Source organism: Seriola aureovittata, chromosome 11 (assembly GCF_021018895.1).
Source record: "Seriola aureovittata isolate HTS-2021-v1 ecotype China chromosome 11, ASM2101889v1, whole genome shotgun sequence".
In the NCBI taxonomy this organism is placed as follows: Eukaryota; Metazoa; Chordata; class Actinopteri; order Carangiformes; family Carangidae; genus Seriola; species Seriola aureovittata.
This window is the reverse complement of record NC_079374.1, coordinates 19881879-19897634: the sequence shown is the minus strand read 5'-3', so window position 1 is coordinate 19897634 and position 15756 is coordinate 19881879. Positions and strand designations below refer to the sequence as shown.

The following is a 15756-nucleotide window of genomic DNA, read 5'->3' as shown; positions in this document are numbered from 1 at the left end:
TAATGCCAAAGTAGCTGCACAGTGTCCATACATTAAGTAGTTCTATTACCTCCACCAGCCAATGGAGGGCAATATGTAGTACTTAAGTCATCTGATGGGAGCCAATTCACTTTTATTTGACATGGTTTTAAACTGTTTAACGTACTATAAATCATATGCTACTATGGCTGTACTATAAAATCAGACTTGGCGGGCACCTGTGTAACCTCATGGTGTGTGAACCTTTGACATTCTATGTGTTTGTTTTGAGAGTTTTCACAGACAAAATAATTTCCAGTATTTACAAAGAAAAAAGCATTTATTCAGCAACAGTCTCACTTCAGAGAGATAAAAGCATACTCACAGTAGTAGGAAGTAAAAGAAAAAAGGAGGACATGTTATAAAGAATGGTTTAGGCAGTGGTAGAAACATCTTGTTCACTGTAGCACTTGATTAAACAACAGTTAAGAAGTTGGCACCCTCATCAAAGCTTCACTCACACAGACACAGAAAGGTGGTGGGGTTTTCTGGTAAATGCACATACATTCAGGTAAATAACATACAAACTGTACATCCACAAACATAGTTTGGAGTTTTTTGTAATTTTGTTGGCACAATTTGTTTCAAAATCTCCAGCGTGACACCAGTCAGCATGAAGTCCACTTCTTAGGTATTGGCAATGTAGTGCATATTGTTCAAGAGACCCAGGAATAAAAAAAGAACATCAGAATTGTTCAGATCAATAAGCAGCTACTGATTAGAATGGCATGGTGGACCAGAAGCACGGCAGCCTCCTGGATTGTCAACACCTGTCTCACAGCATAGAACCAGCAAAGACTCCACACTTCAACAGTCATGTAAAACAGGAAGTGATCTGCACCGTGAGGAGAGTGGAAAAGGCCAGATTGCATGAACATGGCAGAGTACCATGGAGAAAACCAGGTCTACTCTCCCCTCTTAGTCACTGCTCATTTACCAACAACAATAGCAACATTACTGCCTTCCTTTCACAGCCCCAAAATATCTATACACATAAAATATCTACCAGAATATTTTTTTGTTTTTCTGTGAATTAGGGTCACCGAAGATTTTACTTAGCAACAGTCCTCCACAGGAACTGCTAAGCATTTCATGATTAAATTGTAGTCATCATGTAAGGCCTGGTAATGGAATAAAACAACCCTGTTTAGCAACAAATCTTCTGATTGCACTGTATAATTCTTCTGTAGTTAGAAAATCGCAAAGAATGGTATAAACTGAAAATAAGAACTGTAAAAGCAGCCTCAAAAATGAAAACATTTGAAAGTTCCCATTTCAACAGCCATTCAAAACACACAGAAAAACACAAACACAAATCTGGACAGATGAATGAGGCCAACATCTTCAACAGACAGGACACTGTCATCATTAATGATTACAAATATGTCAGACAGCAGCATTAGAGTTCTTGTACAATGATGATCATAGACTCCAGGGGTCTATACTAAGACAAAAAATATGCAGGTAAGTTCAAGAGCAGGTAAAGAAATTAAGAGCACTGTTAACTCGACAAAGACTCAACAATTCTGGTGTAAAACACACTGAACCAAAGTCAAAGGCAGTATAATCGCTGAGTTAAACAGTGGAGACTGTCTTGAGCAGCAGAGTTAGTGTCAGTGGCAGTTTGGTCATTGGCTTACTATGAGCCATCAAGCACTGCAGTCCAAGTCACAGTCACAACAGTGGTTATCTTCCAATGAAACAGCTACTCAGATTTCATCAATTAAAAATGGCAAAAAAGTGGTTGAGACTGTTCTAGACACTAAACTATAACCAGCTATTAAAAAAGATTAAATTTCATTTGAATGACAATGGCAAGGACGCTCTGCTTTGTCCCCCAACTTTCAGTTGTATTGTGGGGTGTTAAGGTCCATGAAGAGTTCAAAGTAAACAGCATCTCTCTTTGAAACTCTTCTTGTTCTTCTTGTTCTTTCCTTTTCCATTTTTGTCTTTGTTTTCTGACATTTTCTTGCCTCGTACTTCTCGCATCAGGTCAAAGAATACCTGGAGAGAAAAAAGGAGAAATCGATTAAGTGTTTAGACTTCCTTACTGTCATAACATTTAAATCTGATAGAGAAATGATACAATCCAAAGTTTGAAAGTAAATCAGTTTATAGTCAGTGACCTTTAATAGGTCACCGAGTATTTTGTATGTGTAGATGCACCTTGTCGACGTTGGCTCTGGTTTTGGCTGATGTCTCTACGTACTGGACGCCCCACTCTTCAGCTTTCCCCCGGGCTTCTTCCACAGATACCTGCCGGCGCTCCTCCAGGTCTGACTTGTTCCCTACCAGCAGGAGAGGGATCTTGTCCTCTTCTGCCTTCACCCGCAAGATCTGCTCCCTGCACGGAACAGATTGTGTATTTCCCGTACTCCATTTTTACTTATGTAAATAAGTGAGTGATCTTTGATTGGTGCTTTCAGAAAGATACAGTGACAGTCACTTTGCTTCCTCACTTCTAATTCATCAACATAGCTCATCAGCATTTTGGAGGTGTACATGATTCTACAGTGCTGTCGACTAAATTTGCATTTGAGCTGCAGTATTTTGTTCATGCTGAGGATGAAGAGAAGCTGTCTAAATCCTATCAAAACCTCCCTACCTCAACAGATCCACACTGTCATCTTCTCTTTACAAATATTACATAACACTCTATAGCAACATCATTAGAGCAAAGCTGGCGTGCAGGTTCTGTTTTCTAAATGCAGAGCTCCTAAACAATCTTCTTACCTGTATTTGCATTACTAATTTACAATCTGGTACTGGCAGACAGATTGCAGGCAAAAGAAGAAAATTATAGGGACATGCCTATTATTAAGTGGCTGCTTTGGGCCCATGACTGCTATAGATACATTCTACAACAACATAATAAATTAACCAGAATGATATCCATCATATCAGTCATGATCAACACTAACTAAACTGCATCAGTACCTGAACTCAGCAGTGGCAGTGAAGGACTCATGCTCTGTGATGGAGAAGACCAGTAGGAAGCCCTCCCCGCTGCGAAAATAGTTGTCCCTGATGGCAGCGTAGTCCTCCTGGCCTGCTGTGTCCAGGATGTCAATCTGGACCTCCTCCCCATCCAGAACCACCTTCTTCCTGTAGCTGTCAGCCTTGGTGGGCTCATAGTCCTCCACAAACTGGGGATGAAAGGATTCATTTCTTAAGAGGTCTTGAAGCTTAAAGAGATTCTACAAGTTGCATTATTAAAACAACAGTGAGGTATGAAAAGCACGCGGCTAGCTAGCAAATTAGTCTTTGAGAAGCAGTGAGGCTTCTCAGTCCATTGGTTTGCCAAAAGGTTAATTACTCTGAGCTTCAACAGTACTCACTAGCAACGTCTCAAGTTAATGTGTGGAAGCCAAATCATACATGAATCTCGTAAAAATCCCTTCTACCCCTTCTATTACCACTGTGCTATTCATTATGTCATTGACTCATTATTCATTCAAAATTTTTATAATCTAATAATGTAAACAACAAAGCAGCAATTAAAAATGAACCAGTGTCTCATGCAATGCGAGGCCTTGTTTGTCATTGGTCAAGAGGTTCTCTGCAAAACGATACAAGCCTCAAAGCGAGGCTTCATCTGGTACACGCCTCAGAGCCTCAGCTTCATACGTCCCATCAACACATGACAGCTACAATAGTTCAAATGGATGTGTATCTGAACCATGTAATGGATATCAGACAGATGACTGAAAAATGCTGCTGATATGCTTCTGGGTAGCAGTGATAAAGGGAGACTGTCTCCGCTCTCACTTGTGTTAAGTGCTATTGTCACAGTAAATCACTGTGGTCAAGGAAGCAATGGACTTGAGAAAAGTGTCCTTTTTACAAAAAATCCTATGTTGTAACCCTTTAATTAGTTTTGGAGCATCTCTGTGATTGAGCCACTTTTGTTCCTACAATCAGGTTCTTACTTTTATGTAACAGATGGCAGCTTTGCTGTTTTCTGAACTATTTCGTATTGAATATTTCTTGCAACTGCTTCACATTAAGAGCTTTCTTTTGGCGAACCACTGAAAGGAGGCCATTGAATTTGAAGCTTCTATATGAAGAGCTGACTTATTCAACCATCAACCACTTATTTAGCCAGTGATTGATATCTAGATTAAGACAGTGGACTAATAATAAAAAATAAACTGGTTAGACAAAGAGGAGCAGATTACTCATGCTTAATGTTGAAACCCTTGCTCCTCTATCTGTTGTGTTCACCTTGGACCACAGCACACTTTATAGTTTAAGTTGTTCATAGGGAGTGTGTTGACTCACCTCATCATACATGAACTGCAAGGTGAGGGCTGACTTCCCCACGCCTCCACTGCCCACCATTATCACCTTGTGCAGTGCCAGAGAGCTCTGGTTTTTACCTTTACTGGTAGCCATCACTGGATTCTTCTTAGTGTCTCTCTCACACTCTCACACACGCACACACACATGCACGCATACACTTCCTTGCAACCAAACACTCTTCGACACAAGCTGTGAATGACAAAAGTGGAAACAGATCAGTGCATACAGTAAATAAACTCCATACATAGAGAATAGAAGTATGTGGACAAGTGCAGGGACAGATGGCAGTTGTTACTTAACAGCTTTCACTGTGACAGTAACTTGCTGTGCCAAGACACTAGGCTTTGCTCCAACAAATCTTGAATCCTAACCCCCACCCTTCCCATTAAAGTGCCAAATTGCCTGCTCATGAAACCTAGAACTTTATAAAGTTCGCCATCAAAAGGTCATTGCAGCTGATCAGTAGTAATGAACCTATATCATTCTTCGCTACAAGACGGCATTTAGGAAGGCATTAAAATAGGGCATCATGTGCTAAACTCCCTCAATGGAAGATAGACGTCACTGGTCATCTATCTGCTGTATAATGGCCCTGCCCTCAGAGGGTGAAAGCTCAGACTCAATTGCTTTCACCTGACTTCACAATATCTTCAATCTCTGTCAGACATATCTTCCAGCAGAGTGCAAACTGACCAAGCTGTAAACGCTGCATGTTCTGTCTTGACTTGCACTGCCTTTGTATGGTCAGGAAAGGATTGTATCACATGTGCACAGGCTTCATTGGAAGACGAAGATAGACTGCAACCAAGACTGCAAGAACTATTTTGTTCATCTTTGACCTTAGAGGGCATATCTATTAGACTAGTTTTAAGTTGGGGATGCATGAGATGTTGGTCATCTTCTCAATTGAAATACTGCTTCAAAATATTCTATCACTATTGTTCGATTATCATCATGTATAATTTTATGCAAACACTTTCTTTCAGTCATAATAAACAACTTTTGTCAAATTGTGACAATGTTTACTAACCACATTTGTATCTGTAAAGATGAATATCTGGTTTACTTTACTGATAATTTCGAAAAACTTGTGTGATGACAGAAGGAAGCAGAAGCAGCATTTTGATATTTACAAGAACCTGCTGTCATTTGAGGTAACAGTATGTTACAGAATGTATGCTGTAAGTAGCACACATCTCCACTGACCGCGGACCATCGGTTTTTGTACAATACTTAAGCTAAACTTGTGGAAAAATAGAACTATGATTATTATTACAAGGCAATGAATAATATTTATGGCTGTATCAGTTGATATTACCATAAAAATGATTGGATATCGACAAAAAACTTCAACACCGAGCATCCCTAGTTTGACTGTAATGGTACACGGCATTAAAATGATCATTAAAACAGCCATTGATGGCTGTTTAATGAGCGTTTAATCCTTCGGAGATAGGCTCTGGCATTTGCCTTTCATTGTAATAGTCGATAGTTGAAGGTCAATGACAGAAAATGTGACGAGACTGAAATCCTGTACTTCTACATATCATAGGATGTATCTTAACCCCAGAAGATCAACCGAATAGCCAATATCCTGTGTTTTTACAATGCAGCAGAAATCAAAGCCCATCACTTCCTGCAGACTTCCCTACTGACAAAATTCTACTGCCTTCTATCTATACTTTTAAGTGGTAATACTCACTGTTGTTCTCTTGGCTCCATCCTTAGCAATCCCACTGTATAGGTCAACATTCAGCCACCACTGTAACCCAACACCCAACACCCAACCGTATACTCCCCTCACTACCTGCTACGTACAGTTAAGTACACAGATGAGCAGATGCCTGATTGTATAGATACAATCTAATGTCATCTTGAGCTGAGAACCCATAGAGCCAGAGTTGTGACAGACACTTTGACTTAGTATCTTGAGAGCCTCTCCGTCAGACAACTCAATACTCTTATTGTCAGCAACCTCTTCTTTTCTTATGCCTTCTGTCCCCCAATCATTTTAACTCTATCTGTAGAACGAAACATTTCTTCTGTCCTCTTGAAATGTCACACTAATGGGAGCACTGCGCTGATTCATATCATTATTCATAAGCCGCTTCTCCCTAACAGTAAACATTTCATTTCCGCTTATACAGTGTTCACCCAACATGACTGAGGAGAGAAAACAGAAGAAAAAAAAAAACTTTGTGATTTTAGTGTATTTCTATGTAAATGTGCAGTTGTGCATGTGATCATTTGCCACAACATTTCCTTGCATTGTCCAAAAGCAGAACATGTGGTTTGCATCAAGTTAACCTCCCCTTCAGTATGCAGAAGCTATGGTATGACGACGGAGGATGCTGAGGATGTGGCATCTCGGTTCCACTCTCTCTTACCAGGAAGAAAAGTCTGACCTGTGCTCTTCCTGCCTTTGTTATCAGTAACCAGGCCAGTGAAAGGGCTTGAAGGATATCCACCCAAACATAGTCACACAGTGACAAACTCTGCCAATCTCACACGTATGCATAGGGGTCACTATCTAAATTATTCACTTGTAACCCACTTCCCTGTGCGCATGTACACACAGATTCCAATGCTATGAATAAAGTGATCACACTGAATAAACTTATGACAAAAAAAGGCCAAGCACAAAAAAGTGCTTAGTGCAGACTTTCCAAAGGAAGTTCAGACATTTGGGAGGGGGAGTCCTACCATATTTCCACAAGCTGCAGTTCAACACAAGTTGCATGCAGGGTTAAAATGGAGGGCATTGACAAAAGAGGAATTAATATTTAGGCCTGACCCAGATATGGATCTACAGACTGCTTGGTACTGGTCCTTTTCAGGGGGTGTTGGATTATGGAGAAGGAGGGGTACAGCCTAAACAGACCACTCTGGTTGCAAAGCTCCTGAAATATAGATGACACCAGTGCAGTGTGGGCTACAGGAATTCATTAATATTCCCTTTGGAGAATGGGTTAGTGTTCCCTCCCTGCACATCTTAACACTTTGGCAAGGATACACCAAGGTTTGCCAGGACTCGCACCGTAACTAATAAAAGATTACAGCAAACAGATAGAGCCAAAAAACCCATGATGATGCTTCCAGGCCTTAATACGCAAGTTTCTTGAACTTGTACATGACCATCAATTATCCACATTCTTTTCCAGGTATACTTTGATTGATTAGACACTGATGAAAATCAGATGACATCCATTACAAATTATTTTATCATTCAATCAGCTGATTCTAATGACATGAAAATGTTGACTGGTATACTGAACAACTGTATGCTGAACATGTAATATATTCTTTTAACTCCTCATGTTCAAAGTAGTGCAGCTATCTTTCTTTAGGTATAATCTGTCACTCAACCCTCCTCCACATGAGCAGAAGCTAGGAGTTTAGTTGGTACAAACAAACAAAGTATTAGCATAGTGATGCTCAAATTTGTTGTCACATTCTAAGATTCCTATATTCCACTCTGAGTGAGGTAGAGTAAGTGAATTCTGGTGTCTGTGGAAATTCAAGCTATCTGAGCCATAGTTGCAGAGAACCTGATGACTCTTCCCTCTCTCTCTCTCTCTCTCTGCATTCCACAGGTCACAGGGGTGAGGGTATTTCCTCTCCCCATCTAATGTAGAAAACAGGGGGCTTCAAATTCCAACGATCTGAGAAGGAGATTAGCTCACTGTGGCTATTTCTTTTATCATGAGCACTAGTCAAATGAGTCAACCAGAACACTCTGAGGTGGCTTAGTGTGGGTGCGGCTAAATTGAAACACTGTGGTGTAGCAGGGAATGCTATGTGACAGAACACATCCTAACAGAAGTTACAGGATGTGATGCCATTTGAGGGGGGAAATTGTAGTGAAATTCCTCTAAAAAGGCTGTAATATTCAACCTACTTGCACAATTTGTTTTACCTCTCTATTTTCCACCACTAACTCTTGTTATATCTAAACACATCCTCCCTTGATAATTCTGCTGCCAGCAAAGCAAAACTCCCTCACTGATGCCCCAAAACTCTGCTGTGTCCCATCCAGTTTTTACCACTCCAGGACTGAAAATGTTCCTTTACTTCAGCAAATGTAAAGGGAGAGCTGAGCCCTTTTATTGTGGACAGCTACCTATCTCCCTAGTCATAATCATAGCTCGCTGTGGCCAAAACAATGCATCTCATGAGTCACAGCAGTCAGGAGCTATGTGTAAGAATGGCTCTTCTGTAACACACAACAACTGGGATTCAAGATCCTAAGGTTTGTTTATCACACAGCAACAAATAATGCATAATTTAACAGCCGAGGCATAGCAGAAATGTGTTTAGTCGAGCCATAGCAGTTATCATGGTCACTGCTAGAGAAGATAGGGAAATGATTTATCTTAAAAAGACAGTACACAGCAGCAAGGAAGAATTTTTCAAAAAGCACCCCGCAGTGCATACTAACAACTCTTGGCCAGCGGAGTGCACAGAGGAGCCTTTGACGAAACTGGGCAGCTAAATCCTCTCTGTGCTAAAATCCTCTCTACTTCAGCAACACTAAGTGGGAAGCTTTTTCAAATACATCTCTATTCTAAACCTTTTTCCTTTCTTACTTAAGTGGAAAAAATCATCGAGGTGCAACTGCAGCACAGTCTTAAGCACATACATTATTATACAATGACACTAATGCAAAAGGTTTTTGGGGTTTAGCCTGAAACACACAAGAGATATCTTTTCAAACCTCAATGCAGCCAATGCAGTATAATCCAAACATTCACGTCTTTCCACTGGACTGATTCAGGATGGATGGAAAGAAGAGTTCAGATCTCTGTATGCATTCTCAGACAAATCAATTTGTTCCTGCTGAGTAACTCCCAACTGCCCACTACTTATCTCCAATTTGCTAATTTTTTTTTCATTTGCCTGACAAGAAACATAACATAAGGCGGAGTTAGATACCACCTACACCATGCTAGGAGCCTGTGGTGCCATCATGGTTTAAAATTGGCAGAGTTGTAACCATGACAGTACCAAAGAAATCTCTACCTACCATCCCCTGCTATCCCTCTGCCTCACAGCTCAGATATGTTCATGGGGCCTACGGCGTCTGTAAACCTCACTCCTTGGTGCACTAACATTTTGAAAAGCCTGGGCAGTCAAACTAATTCTGCCATGCAATATTTCCATCCTGGAACAACAGGGCATACTGTAGCCTAAAGCTAAACACAGTAGACATAATAGTATAAACTGCTTTGTGAAATTCTCCAGTCTTCGTCACCAATTTATACATAAATGGGCACACAGGAATACATTTAGGCCTGAAAAACCTCTGAGACAAACCTCTCACTATATGTTGGCGAAATGAAAGTCTTGAAGAAGAGTATAGAGAACATTCAGAATGCAGTTAAAAGAGGCTGAGTGAAGAGGCACGAGTGATGAGAGGTATTTAAAATCTCTCCACATTCCCAAATTGTGTACCAGACACTGTATGGCATATATGGATGTCTGGATCTGGTTACTAACATGATAAAGTTGCGGTTGACAGTGCTAAATGAGAAATGATAGACAAGCTGATTAACCTACTGTGTAGGTTAATGTTCACTATTTTCCAGCCATGCTAAGTTTGAACACTGATTTCCTACCCTCAAGGCACCTCGACTCTCATTTAATTTCACATTGGAATCAACTTGTTCAAACTTGAAACAGGAAATTAAATTATTCAATTGATAAAAATCCCACAACTGAAAAACTTTGTTTCATCATTAAAGGAGCTATTTGTAAGTTTTGCAATTGCTACATAGCCATCGTTAGCATTAAGAGTTGTTTACTCACCAGTCTAGCAGAAACGTTTTGAGATCACTATCAATCTTTATTCCTTTACTCTCCAAGAGCTGGCTCCAGCAGTGGAAAGCAATGCTGATGTTAACTCTTGTTTTGCTTCTATTTCTATCACTTCTTTTCTTGTACTGAAGTTAGCATGCTAACCTACTAGCCCAAGTCCGGTCGGACTGTCTCGTCACTTTCCAATACTGAGTCACTGTGGCATCCAGTCTGCCCTGATGAAGAAGTGCTGCTCTAAGGCTATATTATAAACTCTTGTATTGCAAATGCAACGATGGCTGAAGCCCTTGGAAAGACTGGTAAGTAAAAAGCTGTTAATGCTAATTTTGGCTATGTAGCAACAGCAGAGCTTACAAATAGCTCTTGTAAAGTTTTGAGAGTATTTAAATATGAAAGCAGCTGTGGTGCATTCATTAAGTGTTCAGACCCCTTCAATTTCTTTCACATTTTGTTATATTGCAGTCTTATGCTAAAATAAAATGATCTTTTCCCTCAATCTTCACTCAATATACCTTAATGACAAAGTCAAAACAGAATTTTTGATTTTTTAGCAAATTTATTAAAAAGAAGTAACTGAAATATCACATTGACATAAGTTATTCAGACCCTATGATATGACATTTAGCAAAGAGTTGCTGTGTTGTTCAGCTAAATGTCTGAACAACACAGCCATTTAGCTCAGGTGCCTCCCATTTCTCTTGATCATTTTTCTACAACTTGTCTGGAGTCCTTGTGTGGTAAATTCAAATGATTGGACATGATTTGGAAAGGCACACACCTGTCTCTGTAAGATCTGCAACAAAGCTAAATGTGGAAAAAGATTAAGGGGTCTGAAGACTTTATGAATGCACTGTGTGTTGCTATGCTAGCCAATGGTCCGTACCTGCTTCACAGTTTAACTATGGCTAACCTTTATGGTATCAACTTGTTCTGTGTTTTTTTTCCCTTTCCTATAAATAATGTCTACATTATTAACACCTGAGAGAAAAGATAAGTAGCCTTAAACTGATCAAACCAATGACAGTTATTGTGCTCTTGTGGTATATTTGGCATTTATTTGTGGCTCTTGTGGTCGTGATGCAGTTACATTTTTTAAGGATTCAAACATAGCCTACACATTTAGCCTCCTAGCCAATAACCAAAGTCAACAGGCCCCTGGGCACTGGATGCCAGCAGTGGGTTAAGGGGAATTGATGCATCAAAAAAGTTGAGTTATCATAGTGTTCTGCAAATAAACATTTGCATTACTTGTTCCTCTTAATTGTAGGAAACAGGATGCACTGCTTTTCAGTTGGCTCCATACACATAACAATCACAACTACTGTATATGCCAGTATGTCAAATTGGCAGCCTTGGAGGAAGAAGAATCACTCTACCCTTAAAATAATGAATTCCCTTGTAAGTGGAAAAATGTGTAATTGTCTTACTCACAGATCTTGGAATGGAGTTGGGAATTCCCAACAATAATGCAATCAGCAAAACATTTGGTCAAACTTTGAAAAGCAAAAGACAACAGGATTTCATTCTCACTATTTTAAGATTCATAATATCTTACAAGCAAAGCAAGAACAAAAAAAATGTCAAATGACCATAAGGATCTGCAAATATGTGCTGAATAGAGCATTTTCTATGACATGACAGCTCCTTGTGTATTCCGGATTCTGGACACGGGCAAGGATTTTTTAACTCCTCAAGCACAGCAGTTCATATTGTAATTAACTGATAGTCACACAAAATATATAAAGCTCCTTTCCCCCCTGCTGACAGAAAACAGACCATTGATGGCAGCTTGATATGCACTTATCTACATCCCCATCTCTTACACATAATCACTCACTTTACAAGTCTAGTAAAGAAAAAAAAAAAAAAAAAAAACTCCTTACGCAGTTCCTTTTGCCCTTGCCCTCCATTTCCACTGCCAATATCATTAGCGAATGGCTTTCTGACTCCAATGCTATTACACACCAAGAACCCAGGTAATTCAGGAACCTCATCAGAAAATGAAGGACTGATTAGAAAAGCAGATGGAGCTCTTTGATGTGAGCCAACTAGGTTGTGTCCAAAACAAGGCAAATGAAGCCTTGCAGAAAATGTTTGTCATATTCTGATAAGCTGCAAAAATATTAAGGAACAACAGGGCTTAGCATTAAGAAAATCATCCGAGTGAGGACGAAGACATGGTTGGAAATAAACATCAAGTCAGTCACGACAGAGAAAGAGGAGGAATGTGGGGCCAGTTCAGCCTCATTCACAAGACCTCTGATGTCACTGTTTGCTATCGGTCTACAAGTATGCTGTAGAGACAAACCAGCTGTGTTGTTGTTTGCATGAAGTGTCTACAATGCTGCCAACACTGGTCAATGCCAATCAAGGCACTGACCTATTGTATTAGTCTAGATTTTACTGGGGAGTTTTTGCTTCTTGTGATGGTCAAAATGATGAGTCAGGCTTTTTCTTGAAAAGTCTGAAACAGCATTTTCTAAAAGAAATAATTATATGGTATGATGGGGGAAAAAAAGTATTCAGATGATGTAGTGACAAAAAATACCATCCATTAATATCTCCCAAACAAAACTGTCTGCATCAGCTTTAAAAAACAAAAAAACCTGGAGTCCTACAAGACTGTCAAACAATTCCTGAATTTGTTTCCCTGAAAATGTTGCGACTGCTGGAATCTGTATTTACTTCACAAGTTAATTATGAAAGGCTGGCTGCATGTCATTCCAGATGTGTTAATGGTTGTTTAACTGTCCTACAAACTTATACTGGAGATACATAAGATGGGTTTTTCAGACTGAAATGTTGGAGACATCACAATCGACAGCTATTTTCACTAATGTTGTTTTTTTTCAGTTGCTTAAGGGGTTATGAGAAAGTACTGGCACTATGCATTTCACAGTACTTATCAACTTCAAATCTGAGATCTCACTCAAATTGACAATATCGTTCAGGGCTTTTGACTATCTGCCAGTTTAGAGTGCACTGTTACACAAAACTGTAAAAACAGCAACTTGTCTTATTATTCCTAATCTTATTATTCATAAATAAAAATTACAAGTTGTTAGGCCTTACAAACTGTAATTATTAGGAATTCAAGTAAAAATGTATATTGTGCCAACTTATCAAGCTTGTCTCTTGTTTCAACAAAGTGTTCTTTAGTTGATGAATGCAGGAAAATCTATTTTCTTTCCAGTCTACTTTATTCCTTGCACTGAAAATCTCAGAGTAAGTATTAAATTAACTTGCTTTTTATTATTAACTCAATGTAATTGGATACATTTAAAGTTTAAATTTCAGAGGTCAAATCAACTGTTCGGTTGATTGAATATATGCCCCAGAGGATAAAGTTATAAATCAAACAAGTCGCAGTGGCTCTTGGCTCTCATTCGCTATTTAGACCAGGTGTAATCTGAGATTCAATGTTTACTTTGAACCCCACCACAAGACACACTATGATTAATTCAAGCATGTTCAATCCCACTCGGCAGGTCTTCAAGAGACCCCAAGCAGGTCAGTGGTTTAATCCTTACAAACCTCATAATACAAGACAATAAGAGAATAATCAATAATTAATCCAGACACATTGATTTTCATTCACAAACATTTCCAATTTCCACTTACCGACAATCTCTAATGAACAGAGATTATCATATAATTAATTGAGTAAGGTATTGTTTGTTATTGAGTAATCCCCTCTGAGGTTTTGGAAAGGCCAGGTTGAGACTCTTGTCAAGGGAATGACCAAGCATATGTATGTTAACAATAACAAAATATATATATATATATATATATTTATATATTTCTATTCCACAAGTGATTTCCTTATGCCAAATTTGTCAAAGCTAATGTCTCATTACCATGAATTATGTCAAAATCAAACAGGCTTTGGTTATAAATAATATTGCCTGTGGGATGCAATGTATAGACTTCAGATGAAAGCCAACAAGCACTGACTGAGTAATCAATTACTCTTTCACAGCACTTATTGAATAAATGACAAATCTGGAGTGGAGCACAGCCCTAATGCATCTCTGTGCCACAAAATCCTGTATTTATTCAGTAAAGAAGAAAACAGAGAAAAGAACAGCAAGTTTGAGTAGTTTTAGATTGTTTTAATCTAAGTCTGAGCTGGATGATGAATTATATTTGTCACTTTTCCATGATACCAAAAAAATATATTATTTGTTATTTGTATTATTAATGACATGGAAAATGTGAGTGCTTTTCCACCACTATTTTCAACACTCTCAACCTGTCTCCAAACAAAAGAGCTGATAAGAACTGAAAACGTTGCACCCATCTGCAAAATGGAGCATCAGTAAACACAAGAGTCACTGCTCAGGACAGACAAAATACATGCCTATCATCCAGCACTCTCATAGTATACTGTATGTAAACATTTTTCACTGACAGTGACTAACTTGCTTCCAAGTTTACATTTCTATACTACTTTGACTTTTCTGTATTTTGACAGAGGCCACATAGTCAATAGTCCCCAAAGCAGGGTCCAGGCACCACAGGGATCCCAACAAAGTAAACTTACAAAGTTAATTTAGTAGATTAAACATAGAGGGAGTAACATTTGATAATAACAGCATTGTTCCACATATTAACTGATACATGCCTTATGTAATGGAGGGGGAAAAAACTATTACTAGTGTGTACACTGTTATTATAGAAACTGGGCGTTATGCTGACAGTTAGGATTACACCAACGTTAACTGAAGAAACCATGAGCCAGCTTGGGTGTGTCGTGTTGGAAGGAAAACTTTTCAGCACAAACCAGTTGAGGTAATTGTCAACAAGTACACACTACAACAGTTAATTTGAACAGCTAATCAAGTGTAACACTATCTTAACTAAACCCTCGGGAAACACCAAAGTTACAACTTTTAATCACAACAGGTAACTCAACTCGAGTTTACACGGACGTTGTAAGCTAACAACTGTGTAACGGCAGCTGACCATCACCACAAAGGTTCATAAACACGGACTTTGGTGGAATGACTACCGTTATTGCCAAACAACGCATCGCAACACTACAGCGTTAGTTAAATGAATACAAACACATTGAAACATATATCATTTATGAAACTGGCGGGGTGGCCACAAATGAATGCGAAAGTGTACATCAGTAAGGCTAGTTAAACGGTGACTAGTGGCTAACCTAACGATAACTTACCATGAACGTGACGTCTAATGTTGGCGTTATGTTGTACCAGTTTAGCCTAAGCGTAAATGACAGCGAGCTACACTAAAACACTAACACGAGCAGACATTTAAACCAGTCAGTTAAAACCAAGACGATAAGAGTTTATTTGTATCGATTCTATCTTAAACGGTCACCCCTAGGGTTCACTGGTCGCTCGTCCTTCCTTAAAACAGGTGTGGTTTATTTTATTATATATTTAACTCTCTAAAGACCTTGTGAACAAACACCCACTTATTCCATCCATTAAGACATTTCTGAAGCCTTACCAGAGTAGGAGTCGTATTTCTGCCCTCTGTTGATGCTATCTTGATGACTGCATTAATAGAGCATATCGAGGCATTGACTCCCCAAATGCAAACCGCTCCTGCAACAAAAAGCCCCACCTTCCGGATATGAAAAACTACAGATGA

At 39.1% G+C, this 15756-nt stretch overlaps 1 protein-coding gene across 1 annotated transcript; it reads right to left on the bottom strand.

The window, feature by feature from the left end:
* Nucleotides 1-279: 279 nt before the first annotated feature.
* ralba (v-ral simian leukemia viral oncogene homolog Ba (ras related)) lies at nucleotides 280-15756 on the bottom strand. The gene is made up of 5 exons (XM_056389813.1): nucleotides 15613-15756; nucleotides 4300-4509; nucleotides 2956-3164; nucleotides 2185-2362; nucleotides 280-2022 (listed from the first exon to the last, which is right to left on the bottom strand). Exons 2-5 carry the CDS (start codon nucleotides 4411-4413, stop codon nucleotides 1900-1902), a joined length of 624 nt encoding a protein of 207 aa, XP_056245788.1. The 5' UTR covers nucleotides 4414-4509; nucleotides 15613-15756; the 3' UTR covers nucleotides 280-1899.

Excerpts from the sequence above, each read along its gene's own strand:
- ralba (XM_056389813.1), bottom strand. The coding sequence starts at position 4,413 with ATGGCTACCAGTAAAGGTAAAAACCAGAGCTCTCTGGCACTGCACAAG. Across the intron at positions 3,165-4,299 it reads TGCAGTTCATGTATGATGAG|TTTGTGGAGGACTATGAGCC; the intron begins GTGAGTCAACAC and ends TTTCATCCCCAG. Across the intron at positions 2,363-2,955 it reads ACTGCCACTGCTGAGTTCAG|GGAGCAGATCTTGCGGGTGA; the intron begins GTACTGATGCAG and ends TGTTCCGTGCAG.